At 40.7% G+C, this 21,114-nt stretch overlaps 1 protein-coding gene across 1 annotated transcript in view; it reads left to right on the top strand.

The window, feature by feature from the left end:
* Nucleotides 1-6,171: 6,171 nt before the first annotated feature.
* The window catches only part of slc12a5b (solute carrier family 12 member 5b), a gene marked incomplete at both ends in the record, with an annotated part of 42,789 nt that continues 27,846 nt past the window's right edge, over nt 6,172-21,114 (top strand). The window contains one exon of the mRNA XM_083895584.1: nt 6,172-6,226. Within this exon, the coding sequence (XP_083751710.1) occupies nt 6,172-6,226 (55 nt within the window). The remainder of the gene's footprint in view (nt 6,227-21,114) is intronic.

Genomic DNA, 21,114 nt, shown 5'->3' with positions numbered 1-21,114 from the left:
CAACTGCATGTAAGTGTACTTGGTACAATCCAAATTGAAGCAATGAATCCATCTAACCTTTCTACCAGCCTCGGAGTCTTACAAAACCTCCAGAAAAGTCCAGAAAAAGTTATTTCAGACAGGATTCATTCAGGTTTTCAACGCTAACCCTACACTGAGCTAACCTGCTGCTAGCTTGATATCGGACATACCAATCTGACTAAAGGTTCAATCTTCTCATGTGACGAAGAAGAAAAAGGGGAAGCAGCAAACTAATGATTTACATTAAAATAAATCTCCAGGTCTTAACGTCTAAATATGACAAATTATCAGGAATGAACGGCGCTGAAATGGTGTAAAACGATGACCCCGAAACCTCCTCTGGTGATGATGATGGTTGTGGCTCAAGAGCTTAAGGTTTGGGGCAGGAGAAGCATATTCAGTATATACTGGATCTCTGACAGAAGTGATGACTGACAGATGGTTTGGCAGCCATTGATGAGAGCTCATCTCTGCCTTTGAATTCCCTGGCAGAGACCGGGCGTCGGGAGGGGAAAAAAAGTCCAGAACAGCTCCATCGCTCATCCCTCCTCCTCCTGACTCGTCCTAGAGCCCTAGGACAGAATTTCCAATAATGATAGAGAAGTTCCTGTAGGTGCTTTATCGTGTTGTACTCGGTCACTTTCAAGACTTGGGGTGAATTCCAATTCCTTGCTTAACCCTCAATCTCAAAAATGTGCGCTCCCTCTAGTGCAAGTGCTGTCTCACGATTCTCAGGAAAAATTAAGTTGAGTTTAAGGGCTGCATCGCCCTCAATATTGAGATTTTCCTAGACCACCCTTGGGAGCAAGGGCTACCCAGAATGCATCGTGTGACATAACAAAGATGGCGTCGAAAGCAGCCAAACGAGTACGCTACAAATGAAGTATTTTCTTTGTTAATAGAGATATAAAAAATTAGGAAAACCATTGTATTATCTTAATTTAGGCCCATATTATGGATTACTGACGTTTTATTTTACGATCTTTTGTCAATAGTCGGCCGGTGCGGACAAGCGATCATTTGCTATGGGTATGAGTATTATTTTATAACGAACTGACAACCTAATAACTTGACTGACAAACGTAATCGTAATAAATAATCGTGACGTAAATGTGTTCTTCTTCTTCTTCTTTTTTGGAGTTGACAGACTGGACGCAGCTTTGGCGTTATTCTGCCCCCTGCAGTCTGAAGACGGATCTGCATTTAAGGGGTGTCCCATTTCTAAGTGACAAAATAACCCTCAACACTTGGTTTTGAGGGCCAGTTAAGATTAAGGGTTAAGGTTAGGAATTGGAATTGGCCCTTACTGTAGTAGTCTACAGATGCAGCATCTATAGAGTTGGAAATCTGTGGTAAAGGCAAGCTCAGGAATGTATTTACGTTTTATTCTGCAACGTAAAGTACTGTAAATCAGTAAATTCACGACCGACAGTTTTTTCTTACAACGAACCAGATGCCTCCAAACGAAACATTCGTCTTTGGAAACAAAGCAACCAGACGCTTTCTTAGCATGAATGTTTGACTGAGATGAAGGTTTGTGAATTAGGTCGTGTTCCTGCTTTTGTGAATGCATCTACTCTTAGATTTGATCGTAAAACTTGTCAAGCAACAGAAATTTGACAGAAACACAACATTTTCCTGTCATGCGAGGGTTTTCTCCGGGTTCTCCGGTTTCCTCTCACGGTCTAAAAACATGCAGATTTGGGGATGAGGCAAACTGGACAATGGTTGCTTGTCTGTGACGTTGCCTTTCTACCTATGTCGGCTAGGATTGGCACCAGCGACTCTCATGTGGAGGATAAAGCAGCAGAAAATGGACGGACGATTGCCTCCATCTCCCTGTCGACGTTGCGTCTACAACTTCAGCTGGTTGCGTCAAAGTAAGTCCTCAGTGATATCAACAACTTCATGGAATACAAAGAGTCACACAGATATGGACAGGAATGTACATCCACTGTGCGAAATACAGGGGGGATCTGAGGGGGTTAGACCCCCCTGATTAACACTAAAGACCCCCTGAAAGCCTCAAATGCAAAATTTGAGGGGGGTCTAAACATGTTACAGTGTAATCGGAAAGCATGTTTTTTTCCAAAAGATTTTTGTAATTTCAGTTTTACATATATGATCCATATACACAATACACTTTGCATTCTTTCTTATCCTTTTTAACTGGACGAAATATCAATTATTTTATTTCTAATTGTGTATTTTTAAAGGTGCATTATGTAATAAATCTAAAGCAACTGGTCGTAAAAATCCTCCTAAAAAAATATTTTGCAGACTGCAAATCATGTTTATGTTTTGAGATCATGTTTTGGCATGTGGCGCCACCTACTGCTGTCTACCAATCATTGTCAGTAGAGTCTCAGCTGCCGAGCAACCACGGGTTGTCAGTTACGTCCGAAAACGAAACCAAAAAGACCTCGTTATTTTGAATTTGAATGTAGTAACCGTTTTTGGCCACATTCTTACATATGGCGCCTTTAATGCTTTAATAATGTGACAATGTATGAGTGTTTCTAATGCCATGCTAACCCTGTACCATTGACTTTCGCTAGCCATAGCACCAGCGAACTCGGCAACCAGTGGAACTCGTGAAATGAAATGAATGAAAATTGAATGACATTTCTTGAAAACGTCTCCAGACGTCTCCATCACACCGGCTGAGTTGGAAAATAGGTCTTATGTCCAAAATTCCGGACTTATCCCTTTAAGGGGTTAAACTGAGACTCTGCCACACATCACTTATACTGCTTCAATGCACGGGATCTTATGGAAAACTCAATAAATAAGAGAAGTTCAGGGATTCTACACCGACCACTACACCGTAGACTCACCTGTGTCCTCAGGCTCTCGCCTCAATGAAATCTCCTCCCGCGTTCTTCTTCATATGTGAAAGGAAAAGCCCAGATTCAGCCGTCATGCCTGAAAACAGCTGTTTCCAGAGACTTTGAAGTCGTGCAGCTGTGATCGCTTGGAGTTTTCTTTACGGCCTAACATTAGCTTTTTTTATTTCGGTTTTATATAGACTTCAAAAATTATGAAGTACCGTGGGCGATAGCTTGAATGCACTTGGCGTGTTCCAACTTATTTTTAATTGAATCTTTCCCACACACACTTCCACCTATGCTCTATGCTCATGGTTTTCTGACCAAAGATAATCTGCGAAATGTTTCTGGAAATTCCGGATCTGTGTCCTGCTGCTCATCATCTCACAGTCTGCTAGGCATCATCATCATCATCATCATACTCGATGTTCTCGCCAAGTTTGTTTAATTCACTTTGCACAGTGATCGTTGTTGTAGTAATAAGTCTTAATTCAGCGTGTTTGTTGTGTCTGTAAGAGAAACAGCCTCTGCCGTGTTGCTATCACACTGTATTCATTCGGATCGCTTATGTCTCTTATCAACGATTTACTACGCATCTGCTCAAGATAATCTGGAGTCGTCTGAACCTTGTTCCAGCTCGCGAGATTTTTCCATCGCGGCAGCCAAAAGGCTACATCACGGTAATTGTCGCAGTGTTTGGGGGGGGGGGGGGCGGGGGGGGATTCCAGTTGTAGCTTTACATTCGCTTGGTAATCTCAACCAGCTGCGCTGATCACAGAGAGTGGTCTTTTCTCCGTGTTCTTTGCGCGAAACAGCTGCTTCGCACGTGTTTCCTTCGCAAAAGGTGTGACTCGGGTTAGATGTTCGCCTGGAGCTCAGCTGCTCAAGTCCTCGAATAAAGAGCAGCAGCGGCAGCCGCCCCATCCCTCGTGTTTGATCATGAAAAATAAAATCTGGATTTTGGCCCATCCACCCATGGCCTTAATCTGCGCGGATTAGAGCATCAGTAAATTCACTGCAGCGTGTTTGTGTTTGTGTGCGATGCATGCAGGTGTCTTTGGGTGTTCGGTCGTGTTCCTGCCTGGTACGTATACACATGTGTAGCTATAGCTATAGCATGTGCTGCAATGCTCTTGTATATCAACATCAGTGTGAACGAGTTTAACTCTCACATCCAGAGCCACATGTGCAGCAGCAGCAGCAGGGCGAGAGGTGGGGGTGGTGGTTGTGGTGGTGGTGGGGGTCGGCTGCTCATGATTTAAGAGCTAAAGCCGCTTGGCTCTGATAGAGATGGCTCTCAGGCTTCCTGCCAATCACGGAGCAGCCGGCGACCCACTCTCGCTGACGGGGGACCGAGAAATGGCGGGTCATGGAGTCAGGCCACACGCGCACTGAAGCTACATGTACACGACGATACACGTGTGTTACAGTGCTGCAAGGAGCAGAGAGACCAAAGAGCCGAGCCGGCATTTAAACTATAATTAAAGCCACAGGGCTGAACTTTTATTGCATTCCCCCGGAGGAATTCGGAGTATGCTTCAAAACATATATATACGTGCGTGCCATAGTTGGAGTTGGAAGGCATTATGGAAAATGATAATTATTTACATGACCGTTCAAAAGTTTGGAGTCGCCTATACAATTTGTGTGTGTTTTCCATTAAAAGTCACACTTTTATTCATCAAAAGAGAATAAGAGAAGAGAATATAGTCAAGATATTGAGCTGGAGCTGCACGGTGCAGGAACAGCAGCGACGTGACAGCTCCAGTGCTGAACTTACACGACCGTTCAAAAGTTTGGGCTCACCTATACAATTTTTGTTTGCGTTTTCTATTAAAAGTCACACTTTTATTCATCAAAAGAGTTGCAAAATGAATAGAAAATATAGTCAAGACATTGACAAGATTAGAAATAATGATTTTTATTCCAAATAATCATTTTGCCCTTTCGTCAAAGAACCAGCAAAACTGTTTTCAGCTGTGCTAACATCATTGCACAAGGGTTTTCAAGGGTTTTCTAATCATCCAATAGTCTTCTAACACCATTAGCAAACACAATGTACCATTAGAACAGTGGAAATGGGCCTCTATACACCTATGTACATATTCCATTAAAAACCAGACGTTTACAGCTGGAAAAGTGCTTTTCCTTAAAAAATAAGGACATTTCTAAGTGAACCCAAACTTTTGAACGGTAGTATATCATGATCATTCTTTTATTACAGTGACTAATGGGTTTTCTTCACTATAATCCCTGCTCCCCACCTCCTACATGCACACAAGATGTCGTAGATTGCAGTTGGAGTTGTTGCACTTGGAGCTGCATGGTGCAGGAACAGCAGCAACGTTACATTCAATAGATACATGGTTGCAGGTAATAGCTGCAAACTTAGTGAACATACACTACCGTTCAAAGGTTTAGGGTCACCTATACAATTTGTTGGTGTTTTCCATTAAAAGTCACACTTTTATTCATCAAAAGAGTTGCAAAATGAATAGAAAATATAGTCAAGACATTGACAAGATTCATTTTTAATCTATAAAGGAATTCTGGCCTGACCCAAACTTTTGAACAGTAGTGTATTTTTTCATATACAGTCGGTATAAAGCTTAAATAGAAAGGGCAAACAATACGACTGAGGGGTCTTAGCCTCCTCGTGACCCCGTGTGGCGCCGGTCCTGGACATCGGTGAGAGGCTCACAATTTAAGTTACACAAGTGCAGCCTGCAGGCCGTCCACAGATAACGGGCCGTGACCATGAAGGAAATATAAAAGAGAGTCGGAGCGTTGCGGGGGGGGGGGGGAAACAACAAAAGAGGGATGAGAGTGCACTAATGAAAAAGAATCTCATCTTCCATGTGAAAAGAACATCAAAGAAGATGACGCTGATCCTCCGGAGGCAGCGTTCTGTCGTCTGACGTGTGTCAATCCCTCTCCGTCCGTCCATCCATCCCTCTCTCATGATGAGATGGATGATGAACATGTGTGAGGGAGAGAAAAGGGGAGGGGAGGAGATAATACCTTCTGAATACATGATGAATGTAGTCATCTGGCTTAAAGTGACTGGGGGAGTGAGTGGCGCTCAGGGACACGGAGAGCGTGCATGTGAGTGACACCGAGTACCAGCATCGACGACGCTCGCAGTCTCTCCATCCTCCTGAAGAGAGGCGCAGCAGGCAGACAAGAGAGAGGATATCGCACAGCTCTTCTCTTTCTCTTAGGATTTATCAGGGCAAAAGAAAGGTCGTCAGGGAGCAGAAGTGAAGTCAGTGTCACTGTTGACCCCCGACGGGCTTTTTCCTCAGCCAGAGGAGGAGAGAGGATGCTGAACAACATCACAGACTGCGAGGAGGGAGAGGGGGAACCCAACAGCAAGGGTGAGTGATGAGAGAGGAGAGTGTGTATGTGTGTGTGTGGACATTTGTGTGCATGTGAATTAGTTATGGAATCACAGGTAGGTCAATTTCAGGATGCAGACGTCAATAATAAGTCCTTAAAAGTCCTTACAACCTTCTTCCCTGACCCTCTTTTTGGAAACCCTGCTCAAAAATGACATGTCCAAACTACATACAGTGAATCTCTGCAGTTACAAGCTCTATGTGGATTATCTTGGTGTCAAAATAAATATAACACTTGTCTAAGTTTCACTCTGTCTTCATTTATGCCGTGCACATGGAGCACGACAAAAATGAAGGATTTTTTTTCCCTCGCCTAAAAGAAATTGCATTTTAAAGTAAATGTCACCTTTAAAATCAGCAGTAGGAGCTTAAAAACGCATGGAGGTCATGTAACAACATGTGGACGTGAGCTGTGCAAAGTATGGCGCTGCTGAAGTGAAGCAGAGTAAAATGACAGAGGTTTTAGTAAAGAGATGCCTCGGCGTTCTTAGTGGACATATACTACCTTTCAAAGGTTTGGGCTCACATATACACATTTTTGTTTGTGTTTTTCCATTAAAAGTCTCACTTTTATTCATCAAAAGAGTTGCAAAATTAATAGAAAATATAGTCGAGACATTGACAAGATTAGAAATAATGATTTTTATTCCAAATAATCCTTTTGCCCTTTCATCAAAGAACCAGCAAAACTGTTTTCAGCTGTGCTAACATCATTAGCACAAGGGTTTTCAAGGGATTTCTAATCATCCAATAGTCTTCTAACGCCATTAGCAAACACAATGTACCATTAGAACACTGGAAATGGGCCTCTATACACCTATGTACATATTCCATTAAAAACCAGACGTTTGCAGCTAGAATAGTCGTTTACCACATTAACAATGTATAGAGTGTATTTATGATTCATTTAATGTTATATTCATTGAAGAAAAAGTGCTTTTCCTTCAAAAATAAGGACATTTCTAAGTGAGCCCAAACTTTTGAACGGTAGTGTATTGTCCACATGTAGGCAGGTATAAAACCTCTGGGGTAGGGTTGACGACCAGAGCAGGATTCATGCAGCTGCTGGTGTCAAATCAGTTTCAATCTGCTGGATGTGGCCCTTTAATCATCCCTGACAAACCAAGACTGTCAGCATTAATATGATCTAGAAGTCATTGTGACTGAATATCCTGGATTAACATCATCCTATAGTATGACACAGGAAATCATACAAGAGTTTGATAACGATCCTTTGTTTTTCCCTTTTGTTGGTTGTTAGAAGTGGTCTTAATGTTGCATTACTACCTTCAACCATTGCATGTGCACCGTTTAGTTGGTGAAGGTGATCCACCATAGATTGACACTATCGTTCAAATGTGTGTGGTCTGTAGTCTGCACCATTACCTCGTTTATGAAGCCCTAAAGTTTGGAAACAAACAGTTCAGCCACTGCTGCGAACGCTGGGTTTTATTATATTCCCGGACTCTGCAAGAGCTCTGAAAAAGCCTGGAATCGCGACGTAAGGATCCCGTCTCCGGAAAACACCAGATCCTCCTTCGGTTGCATACATTGAACCGCAGAAGAAGAAGAATGTCTGTTGTGGAGATGTTTCACGAGCGACAGTGTCTTCCGACTCTGGGTCAGACTCTGGGTCAAAGGTCGTAAAAAAAGGGACTGCGGCAGGGAGTCGTGACGAAGCCATTTTTAAACATTGTTAAAACAATGTTTTGATAATGAGTAGCAGTGCATCCACCGTTCCAGAGGGGGGAGCTGTGCTTCTGAGAGCGGGTGTGCTAATTATGTCACTTCCAGGTACTGGCCAATCACAACACAGTCTGTCTTCTGGGGGTGAGATTTCAGTCTGGAACAGCGCGACTGATGAGAGCTTCAGTGAGGAGAGATTTAGATTGTCTGGTTTGCAGCAACTACACTCTTAGAAATAAGGGTTCCAAAAGGGTCCTTCTACAAGGGCTGAGGTTCTACCTGGAACCATTTACTTCTGAAAAACACTTTTCCCGAAGAAAGGGTTTTTCAAGGGTTCTTGGTAACACTAATGGTTCCAGTAAGAACCATTTTGATCCAGAGAACGCTTTAAAACCCCTTTCCTGAATAAAGGATTTTAAAAGGGTTCTTGGTGGAACCCTCCAAAAGGGCTCCAGGTGGATCCTGTATAAGAAGTTTCTACCTGGAGCCAAAAAGGTTTCTCCTATGAGGACAAGCCGAAGAACCTTATATGGTTCTACTTAGCACTTTTATTTCTAAGAGTGTAGAAGGTTTTTGACCATAAACACAAGTTAATGTAAGTAAGTAGACCTCCATAAAGTGGACCACTCTATGGGAGCTTTAACTCTTCTTTGTCAATCAGAGCCACCACTGGTGTTTATCTCAACATATAATTGAGGATGCCACTGATTATGAGCGATCACGTGGATCAGGAGAAGGCTAATGTGTCAGCTCGACCTTCTCTTCGATTAACCTTTGGGCAATCAGGCGCTCCATTTGAGAACCAAGCACCAGAGACACGACTTAGAACCACATCTGGCGAGCAGATCCCGTTCAGCTCGGCCCGGGCTGTGGTCGTGTGAGCGAGCGGGAGGTGCATTCCTATAGGATTAACTTTAAAGGCATAGTGTAACTTTTTGGGAAGTGTGTTTTGTGTGTTTATGGGAGGCTGTTTAATGGAGGAAGATTGATGTCATATGCCCATCTGTGTAAACACGGCGCTACAGCCTGGTTAGCTTAGCATAAAGTCTGCTGACAGTGTTTAAACAGGAAACGGTAGCTAAGAAAAACCGTCAAAGCTGTTAGTTTTTCCCCTCTTTGTGATTCTTCGGTTGTAAGTGAGAGCAGCTGGAGATTTAGAGCCAAGCCACTTGTTTACATGTATTATCTTATGGTGGGGGGGGGGGGTTTTGTGTGATGCGTTAAGACGGGGATTAGTTTTACATCGTGGACTTATGTAATTTTACCACAGGACATGTGTAATATTAATGGCCAATTTGCACGTAACAAGAAATCTAAGGAAAACGAGGTTAAATCGGGGTAAATCGCTCTCTCTGTCCCAGTCACGGTGTCACCACGACGATGTTGAGAGCATAAACCTGGCAAAAAGAATTATAAGATGACACAAGTCATCAATGACACATTGAAGAAGATAGATTCTCATAGACTTACATACACACTCAGTCGATGTATGTTGATGAGCCGCCGTGGACGTGATTAGTCGCGTGATTGTGTGAAAGGTTTATCCCAAAGGAGCATTGTGTTACACAAAGCTGCCTCCTTGTCATATTAAGGTTTGCCCTTTCCCGGTCATTTCACTGATGCGCTCTTGGGTTTATGCGCGGCTTTAACAAACTGGCTCAGAGCAGATCGACCATGTCAGTGCTTGTCAGTAAATCCTCTGACGTGTTCTCCATTTAATGAGCAATGAACGTCGTGTCGGACACCGTGGGATTTAATCCACGTGGGGGCGAAATGGTCAGATTACCGTTGTGTTGACATCTTGTGCACATTTTATGTAGATTGGTTAAAATTCAATGTGCTTAATGTGTGGACGGTGTTTCAAATGAGTGACACGTTTCCCCTATCGTTTAGATTAACACTCTCAACTATTGATGATGTAACATCACAGAATGTCAAATTTAAGGAATTTAAACATCTATGGAATTACAGACCAAGAGTGGTTGTATCTCTGCAACTATGAGGTCTATATTGATAATTCATTGTTATTTATTTGTGATACTAGTGCCGTGCCTGTAGGAAGTGTGTATTCCTATAGTGGGAGCTGAAGTCGATTTTTCAGTTATGCTAATGAATGATAAGGAACTAAAGGCTAACATAATACAAACACTGTGCAACCTCATTAGGCAAACGCAAACGTTTTCATTATCGATTAGCATTAGCGTAGCTAGATATTGTCACAAATGTAAAATGAAAACATTTGAGTTGTGCCTAATGAGGTTGCACAGTGTTTGTATTATGTTACCTCTACGATTAGCATCAGCGTAGGGCTAAGATTACCTTTGGAAACGGGTTCGCCATGTTACCTGCAAAGAAGTAGCATGCTAATGCAAAATAAATATGTGCTCGCGTATTGGTGAATGGACACCTCATCAGACACCATGTTCTGCGGTGAACCGTGTGAAAATGTCTCACCCAGTGAGGACAGACTCTTCACTCCCACCTCCCCCGCTCCAGACAGTGCAGCTGCTGCTGATGAGCCTCTGCCTGCCTGGTGCAGCGTGATAAATCCGTGAAAATTAAAATTCCTCCAAGAAATGTGAAAATCAAGGATGCACACCATCGGGCCATTCTCAACCCATATCCAAAGTCTTAGGGCGATCTGACTAACGGTCAGCGAGATATGCCTGTCACAGACAGACACACAGACGCAACTTGCTTTATAGATAGATGAGTGGATTCCACTTCAGCTAGAATTGTCGTTTACCACATTAACAATCATAAAAAAGTGTTTTTATGATTCATTTAATGTTATATTCATTGAAAAAAAGGGTTTTTCCTTAAAAAATAAGGACATTTCTAAGTGACCCCAAACTTTTGAACGGTTGTGTATTGTCCACATGTAGGCAGGTATAAAACCGCTGGGGTAGGGATGACGACTGATGTGTCCAGAGCAGGATTCTAACGCCATTAGCAAACACAATGTACCATTAGAACAGTGGAAATGGGCCTCTATACACCTATGTACATATTCCATTAAAAACCAGACGTTTGTAGCTAGAATAGTCGTTTACCACATTAACAAATGTATGGAGTGTATTTGTGATTCATTTAATGTTATATTCGTTGGGAAAAAAAGTGCTTTTCCTTCAAAAATAAGGAAATATCTGACCCTAAATTTGTGGGCCTGATTGGACCCGCTGGTGGGCCAGTTCTGGCCCGTGTGCCATATGTTTGACACCCCCATTCTAAAAACTGTTGTATGTTCTGACGGGTTTCCCCATCAGAACAAACAGGAACAGGGTGGTCTCAGTCTGCCACACTGACTCGACGCTATTCTCTCCGGCAAACAGGCTGCTTGGTGTTGGAGCAGCAGATGTGTAAATTGGTTTCAGAGGCATCGGCGATGTTTTTGTTTAACAATAATAAAAAAAGAAAAGTCTCACATCTGGAAATGCTGAGGCGCTGAGACTTTTTTTTCTCTGCGTAATGAAATATGTATGATATGGAGCCGGATGACATTTGTGAATGCGTTTCACGTTGTCCTGCGTTACGGTTATGTTGTTCCAAGTTAATAGAGTCACAGAAAGGTTTTCTGAGGTTCTTTTAAATCCTCAAACACCTTCAGAGGAGATTTGGAGACAGGGATCTGACGACCTGCAGGAGGACACTTTCTGGTTTCCATTTCTAGTTTGATCAGTCTGTGTTGATGGAGATTAACCAAAAAATTGCAAAACATCCGGTTCTAGATGTCACTGTGGGACTCTCGTCTTACATTGTTTGTCAGATTGAAAATGGCGTGGTGAATGGAAGACAGAGCCTCAGCTCAAATATCTGCTCCCTTACGCTGAAAGCCAACAATTTGTCATCAGGAGATCCAACGTTGAATGTGCAACTGTACCAGCCGACCAAATATCCAGTGAAAAAGCTTTTATTATTCTGCTGTTTTCGCCAAAAGTCACAAGTTTCTCGAGCATCGCGACCACGTAGCAGCTCCTTGTACTTTTCTCTTCCTTGGATTTATTTGTCCATTTATTTGTACCCTGGCTCACATGAACAGGGACAGCCTTCAAAGTCAAATCATGTCAACATTGTCCAAATTAGAGAAAGATTTACCCATGATTTTTATTTTCCTCTCTGTAAAATCAAGAATTTCCAGGTCGTGAATATGTCAAGGAAGTCATTCATTTGTGCTCATCACAAGAACACGATAATCAACCCCATTTGACTTCAGCAGTGGCAGCTGAACACACGTTCTGAAGTCAGCGCCATGTTGACATATAAGCCTTGACTCCACTATATGGTCCTCGCTCGCTGGACTCGCTGGACACGGTTTGGTAGTGTTTACATTGCAATATACACGGTATTGAACGGTAGTGTATATTATTTACACAAAATTTAAAGGGACCCTTTCCCCTCATATATCCTAAACCCTATAGGCCGATGCGTTCATGCACCTAATTAAATTGGGTTTTATTTGGAAATCTTAAATGTGAATGGACCTATGGATCTATCTATCTATCTATCTATCTATCTATCTATCTATCTATCTATCTATCTATCTATCTATCTATCTATCTATCTATCTATCTATCTATCTATCTATCTATCTACCTACTATCTATCTACCTACTATATACCTACCTACCTACTATCTATCTATCTATCTATCTATCTATCTATCTATCTATCTATCTATCTATCTATCTATCTATCTATCTACCTACTATATACCTACCTACCTACTATCTATCTATCTATCTATCTATCTATCTATCTATCTATCTATCTATCTAACTATCTATCTATCTATCTATCTATCTATCTATCTATCTATCTATCTATCTATCTATCTATCTATCTATCTATCTATCTATCTATCTACTATCTATCTATCTATCTATCTATCTATCTATCTATCTATCTATCTATCTATCTTTTTATGAACTCTCCCAGATGTTCACACAGAACTGTTGGAGGAAAATATCATTCTGTATTTAATTTTATTTAAAATGAACATTTAATCGATACTTCATGACTATGATGATGATGGTGATGATCTTGTGTCTCTTGTGTCTGTTTTGGCTTTTTGTCAAAAGAGAATTTTAATCTCAGCGAGGCTTCCTGTTTAAATAGTAATGGGAATAATCATAATCCCACTTGAATCACCGGTTGATTAAATCATCACTGCATCTGTCCATTGTTGCAGATCCCGATGCCCTGACTTCACTCTATGACAACATTTTATAACCACTTTGTATTTTTCCTCATACATTTGATGTTGTTTTTTTTTTTCTGTGTAAACTTTACAATTTCTCTGTCATTTAATAAAACACTGTTCCACATGGCTCTAAAAAACGCCGTCACCAAATGTTTCTCTGGGAACTGTGCATGTCTCGCATCAGTCAGTCCACGACTTGTTGAAATGTGTGACTACAAACACTTTAAAAAGAGTCCAGGACATGTTCTGGATCAAATTAAATTAAAACTCCCTGTTGACAAGAACAGCACTGGTGCATATTTACGACTCCAGAGTTAGGTAACAGCATCATTTGTTGTGGAATACTGCCCCTGCTGGAGAAAATGTGCCACTAAGCAAAAATGTTGCCTTCATTCCTGCCCCGATGGCAAGTTTAACATCTGAATTCTATCTTCTTCTGGTGGAAAGTGTCATATTTCACTTTAGAGATACAGTCACCAGGCGACGTGGAGTAAAAAGTGGTTTAAATGAAAGAAGTTGCTTCAGTTCCTCCGTTAGATCACAGGTATGTATGTGTGTGTGTGTGTGTGTGTGTGTGTGTGGTTGATTTAATTGTGAGAAGCTGCTTTGCAGCTCTCTGGCTCAGGCTTCTCACATGCTGGAGTTAATTTATGTCTGTCTTTGTGGCCTCCAGCAGCAGCTGCTGCGTAATCTCCACGAGCCTTTGTCAGATTAAGCTTTTAAAAGTCTGGAATAAAGACACAAATCTGCACCGAAGTCGGAATATTCAGCTGATTTCTTATCAATAAGTCATTTGTTTTTAAAAAAAAGGCTAAAAGAGGTTTGTAAAGAATGTTTTATTATTGGTATCGTGATATTATTGGTATCGTGGACCATGTATCGTAATATTATTGGTATTGTGGACTGTGTATTGTGATATTATTGGTATCGTGGACCGCGTATCGTGATAATATCGGTTTCGTGGACCGCGTATCGTGATATTATCGGTATCGTGGACCGTATACCATGATATTATTGTTATCGTGGACCGTGTATTGTGATATTATCGGTATCGTGGACTGTATATCGTGATATTATTGGTATCGTGGACCGTATACCGTGATATTATTGGTATCATGGACCATGTATTGTAATATTATTGGTATCGTGGACCATGTATAGTGATATTATTGGTATCGTGGGAAATGTTTAGTAATATTATTGGTGTCGTGGACCATGTATTGTAATATTATTGGTATCGTGGACCATGTAAAGTGATATTATTGGTATCGTGGACCGTGTATCATGATATTATATGTATCGTGGACCATGTATCTTAATATTATTGGTATCGTGGACCATGTATCTTAATATTATTGGTATTGTGGACCGCTTTGCGTGATATTGGTATCGTGGACCGTGTATCATGATATTATTGGTATCATGGACCATGTATTGTGATATTATTGGTATCGCGGACCATGTATCATGATATTATTAGAATCGACCATGTATCGTAATATTATTGGTATCGTGGACCGTGTATCATTATTTTATTGGTATTGTGGACCGCGTATCGTAATATTATTGGTATTGTGGACCGTATATTGTGATATAATTGGTATTGTGGACCGTGTATCGTGATATTATTGGTATTGCGGACCATGTATCGTGATATTATTAGAATTGTGGACCATGTATAGTAATATTATTGGTATCGTGGACCGTGTATCATTATTTTATTGGTATTGTGGACCGTGTATCGTAATATTATTGGTATTGTGGACCGTATATTGTGATATTATTGGTATCATGGACCATGTATTGTGATATTATTAGTATCGTGGACCATGTATCTTGATATTATTGGTATTGTGGACCATGTATTGTGATATTATTGGTATCGTGGCCCACATATCATGATATTATTAGTATCGTGGCCCACGTATCGTAATATTATCGGTATCGTGTTTATTGTATATTGAGTCAGTAGCATGTTGTTACTTAAGAAGAAGAACATCACACCTCTCAGTTTCCTCGGCTCAGAGCTGAAGAAGCTTCTTCTCGGATGAGCGTTGCAAACGTCATGTGCAACCAATAGTTTTTTTCTCGCCAAGAAGTGACGATTTTGTCCACATATCTTACAGCTCCGTATAAATCTTGTCGCGCTCACACACAGCAGACTTTTGTCTCCAGTTGCAGGGTTTTATCTCTGCAGGTCAATTTCCCCCCCCGTTTCCCACTGTGATGCTGCAAATCCTTGTGGATAAATCAGAGTAAACGTAGCAAATGTTCCACAGGCAGGAAAACGGCTGCATGGGGTCGACTTCGCTAAGCAGCGTTTAAACGATTCTCAGAAAAATAATGGTGCGCTGCTGTATGTAAGACGAGAGCTTCCTTTTTCTTCCTGTATTTGTACCCAAAGTGCTGCAGTGGAGAATAATGAAAATATAACTCACAGGGAAATTTTAAATTAGCCTACAATTAAACTATGGACCAGGTATCGTGATATTATTGGTATTGTGGACCATGTATCATGATATTATTGGTATCGTGGGCCATGTTTCTTGATATTATTGGTATCGTGGGCCACGTATCGTGTATCGGGATATTATTGGTATCATGATATTATTGGTATCGTGGACCATGTATCATGATATTATTGTTATCGTGGGCCATGTTTCTTGATATTATTGGTATCGTGGACCATGTATCATGATATTATTGGTATCGTGGGCCATGTTTCTTGATATTATTGGTATCGTGGACCACGTATCGTGTATCGGGATATTATTGATATCTTGGACCATGTATTGTGTTTCTTGATATTATTGGTATTGTGGACCGTGTATCGTGATATTATTGGTATCATGGACCATGTATTGTGATATTATTGGTATCATTGACTGTGTATTGTGATATTATTGGTATCGTGGACCCTGTATCGTAATATTATTGGTATCATGGACCATGAATCGTGATATTATTGGTATTGTGGACTATGTATTGTGATATTATTGGCATTGTGGACCGAGTATCGTTGTGCCGTGATATTATTGCTATCGTGGACTGTGTATCGTGTCTCAAGATATTATTGATATCATGGACCATGTATCGTGATATTATTGGTATCGTGGACCATGTATCATTATATTATTGGTATTGTGTATCATGTATCATTGTATCGTGATATTATTGGTATCGTGTATCATGTATCATTGTATTGTGATATTATTGGTATCATGGACCATGTATCGTGATATTATTGGTATCATGGACCATGTATCATGTATCATTACATTATTGGTATCATGTATCATGTATCATTGTATCGTGATATTATTGGTATCGTGGCCCATGTATCGTGTATCAAATAGAGAGACAAAGACTTTTTATTTCCTTTTTCAAAAGAGGAGAATAATGTAAATATAACTCATAGGGAAATTTAAATTAGCCGATAAAGGAAGAATACAATTTTTATGACCTGGCACTGACTGATGAAATCAGCCTGGTTCACGCTGTAAAGTAAGGGTGGGTGAAAAGAATATGGATTTGGTGATATATCGTCGTCCTTTCTCTTGCATTATGATAATCATCAATATGCAAATATCTATATTTTATATTCTGACTATATTGACTAGAACTACAAAAAATATTTTAAAAAAACAATATCTCATTCAACTGATTGATGACATTAAAACACAGGTCATATATGGGCTCATAGAGCATTCAAATCAATATATAGTGGGTCTGTGTATTGATGTATTTCTGTCTTTTATTTTTATGACAGTGGACGACAGAAGCACGGCACTGTTTGAGGGGATTATTAATACGACGTTCTGCGGATGAAAACAATCCCTCCAGATCAACAGCAAGATCCACTCTTAGCTTAGGAAATAGGAATGTGAACGAGGCGAGTTAAGAGTAACCAGATGTCCTTGTGTTCGTCCAGGTCCCCCCTCTTTCCTGGAATTGTAATATTATCCCTTTGCATGTGGTCAGTTTATGTTTATGTCTAATGGCATCTTGTGGACCGTGTATCGTGATATTATTGGTGTTGTGGACCATGTATTGTGTATCATGATATTATTGGTATTGTGGACCATGTATTGTGATATTATTTTATTGGTATCTTGGACTGTGTATCGTGATATTATTGGTGTTGTGGACCATGTATTGTGTAAGGTGATATTATTGGTATGGTGGACCATATATCGTGTATCGTGATATTATTGGTATATTGGACCATGTATCGTGTTATTATTGGTGTCGTGGACCATGTATCTTGATATTATTGGTATTGTGGACCATGTATCGTGTATTGTGATATTATTGGTATCATGGACCATGTATTGTGATATTATTGGTATCATGGACCATGTATTGTGATATTATTGGTATCGTGGACCATGTATTGTGTATTGTGATATTATTGGTATCGTGGACCGTGTATTGTGATATTATTGGTATTGTGGACCATGTATCGTGTATTTTGATATTATTGGTATCATGGACCGTGTATCGTGATACTATTGGTGTCGTGGACCATGTATTGTGTATTGTGATATTATTGGTATCGTGGACCGTGTATTGTGATATTATTGGTATTGTGGACCATGTATCGTGTATTTTGATATTATTGGTATCATGGACCGTGTATCGTGATACTATTGGTGTCGTGGACCATGTATCGTGTATTTTGATATTATTGGTATCATGGACCGTGTATCGTGATACTATTGGTGTCGTGGACCATGTATCGTGTATCGCGAGGTTCCCTGTGATTCTCTGATCTACTGTAAAGAGAGAAGTTGTCTGATATGCTGCATGTCATTAGGAGCTTTTGTCAAATGTCACCCAATATGTAGAGGAATTTTTTTTTTTTTTTTTTAAATGTCTACTGTTTCTCTCCAATTTACCTAAAGACATTTGTTCATAATGAAAAAAACTGCAAATGTGAAGAGTTAAGAGTAACCAGATGTCCTTGTGTTTGTCGAGGTCCCCCCTCTTTCCTGGAAGTGTAATTATTATCCATTTGCATGTGGTCAGTGTATGTTTATGTCTTATGGCATCTTGTAAATCGCTCGTATGTTTGATGGAGCGTGATTCCGGTTTGGTTTTTGCTGGTCAATAGAAATCATTTACATTTATTTTCTTTCCCCCCCTCCTTTGACAGTTCAAATATTAACAGTTTGTCCACCATAACTGGACAGGTAGGTCAAAAATACCACTTCTTAGCTGTTATAACAACAGTATAAACCTGTGGAAGCATCTGCATCATGGTAATGTCTTGAGTTTTGCCTCCCAATCATCCCTCTGCAGGCGATAGCTGGGTAACATCACCTGACCACATCCAGCTTTGCTCCAGATGTTTATAATGTATGCCCCCGCAGGGTTCATCCCTCGAACATAAGCATATATAACATATTTTCGGGGCACTTACTGAAATCCTGCTTCTAATCCCGATCAAAAACAGGTGGTAATGTTAAACCAGTCACTCGAGTGTATGAATTAACACAGACGACTCACTCACGGTCATTACTGGCTGCAAGCCTGTTCATCATTGATTACGCTGAAGGATGAGGAAGAGGAAGTTTCATTTACATCAAGACTTATCAATGGTTAATTATTGTTGACATTTGGAGAGGAAAAGCACACAGATCCGATTTATTTCAGGGGCAGTCAGTGGAGAATCCAGCAACTGTAGCTGTGTTTGCGTGAGAACCGTGAAAAAGGTTTTAGAGCAGCAGTTCACTGAAGGTCAGGAGGCAGAATGAAGACCAGACTGTGACGTGTGATTCCTCAGAGGGTCGAATACAGAAATATCAAACGGAGTACGTCCTCACGCACAAAGTGGAAGCGTGGTTAACAAGTGCTGAAGTCACCTTTAAATGCAGATAGAGGATAAGTGGCTGCTGGCTTTAACATAATCAAAACTACTGCTCAAAAGTTTGGGCTCACCTATGCAATTTTTGTTGTGTATTGTTGTGTATCAATATAGTCAAGACATTGACAAGATTAGAAATTATGATTTTTATTCCAAATAATCCTTTTGCCCTTTCGTCAAAGAACCAGCAAAACTGTTTTCAGCTGTGCTAACATCATTGCACAAGGGTTTTCAAGGGTTGTCTAATCATCCAATAGTCTTCTAACACCATTAGCAAACACAATGTACCATTAGAACACTGGAAATGGGCCTCTATACACCTATGTACAGTTTGCAGCTAGAATAGTCGTTTACCACATTAACAATGTATAGAGTGTATTTATGATTCATTTAATGTTAAATTCATTGAAAAAAAATTGTTTTTTTTCCTTAAAAAATAAGGACATTTCTAAGTGATCTTTGATTTCCAAAGTGTGGGTCATCGCCTCCTACTGGGCCGCGGCGGTACTGCAGGCGGGCAATCAAAGGTCACTCACTCATTTCCACTTTATCCTCCCAGCAGACATCGTGAGGTCACGCCCCCTGGACAGATTGTCAGTCCATCACAGGGCCACACATATGGAGACAAACAACTCCCACACTCACACCTGTGGTCAATTTGGAGTGTGTCATTTGACCTAATCCCCAAATCTGCATGTGTGTGGACTGTGGGAGGTAACCGGAGGAAAAACCCCGTGAGAAGTCATTAAATATAAATAAGTCCATGTTTTTAATTTTCAGTTTTGTAATAGATATATATTACATATATATTATTATTATTATATATATATATATTTATATACCGTATATACGACATTTCAGTATTTGTTCGTTAATTTGCTTTGTTGACGGATAATCATGCACTTTGTTGTGCGGCTAAACCTTGCAAATATCCCACATGGAGCCCAGCTGTAATAACCACATGCACGTGTTATGCAAGGAACATGAATATGTATATACATTTTTGTTCTCCCTGTGTTCACATGAAATCAATCATGATTCTATTGATCCTGGTCTCAGACTTTCAGACTTTAAAGTGAAGACAGGTTAGTTATGAATGAGTAGGGAATATGTTTCAGGTGTGTGTGTGTGTGTGTGTGTGTGTGTGTGTGTGTGTGTGTGTGTGTGTGTGTGTGTGTGTGTGTGTGTGTGTGTGTGTGTGTGTGTGTGTGTGTGTGTGTGTGTGTGTGTGTGTGTGTGTGTGTGTGTGTGTGCACACAACAGGGAGCGAAACTGCAGGGATCAGGCACAACTCTATCAAAACACAGACTGACATGAAAAAGAAAGAAATCATTTGTTTTGGAAAATGTGATCTGGCCCCAGAGGTGGAGAGAGTACGCAAATATTCTACTGAAGTAAAAGTACAACTCTAAAAATGTACTTAAGTTAAAGTTTAAAAAAAGTAGTTTTACTCAGAGTAAATTTACTTTTAAGAAAGTTGGGGTTCTTTCTTGTGTCGTGCAAAAAGGACAAGGGAACACAAATCTCACATTTTTTAATTAATGAGGCAACACTACAAATGAAAGTGCTGACAAAATTAAATATGTCAAAACATAATGTGTCAGTCAACAGGGGTCAAAGGTCACAAATCTTTCTCACTCACTCAGGGACCTTGATTAATGCCACCTGTCCTCATCATTCACCTGTCCTCTGTCCTCATCGCTCACCAGTCCTCATCGCTTACTTGTCCTCATCAATCACCTGTCCTCATCGTTCACATGTCCTCTGTCGTCATCGTTCACCTGTCCTCTGTCCTCATCGTTCACCTGTCCTCTGTTGTCATCGTTCACCTGTCCTCTGTCCTCATCATTCACCTGTCCTCTGTCCTCATTGTTCACCTGTCCTCATCGTTCACCTGTCTTATGTCCTCATCATTCACCTGTCCTCTGTCCTCATCTCGTACCTGTCCTCATCAATCACCTGTCCTCATCGTTCACAAGTCCTCTGTCGTCATCGTTCACCTGTCCTCTGTCCTCATCGTTCACCTGTCCTCTGTCCTCATCATTCACCTGTCCTCTGTCCTCATCGCGTAACTGTCCTCATCAATCACCTGTCCTCATCGTTCACCTGTTCTGT

This window comes from Microchirus variegatus (genome assembly GCF_963457635.1).
Source record: "Microchirus variegatus genome assembly, chromosome: 9".
NCBI classification, from domain to species: Eukaryota; Metazoa; Chordata; class Actinopteri; order Pleuronectiformes; family Soleidae; genus Microchirus; species Microchirus variegatus.
This window is presented reverse-complemented; position numbering and strand designations above follow the sequence as displayed.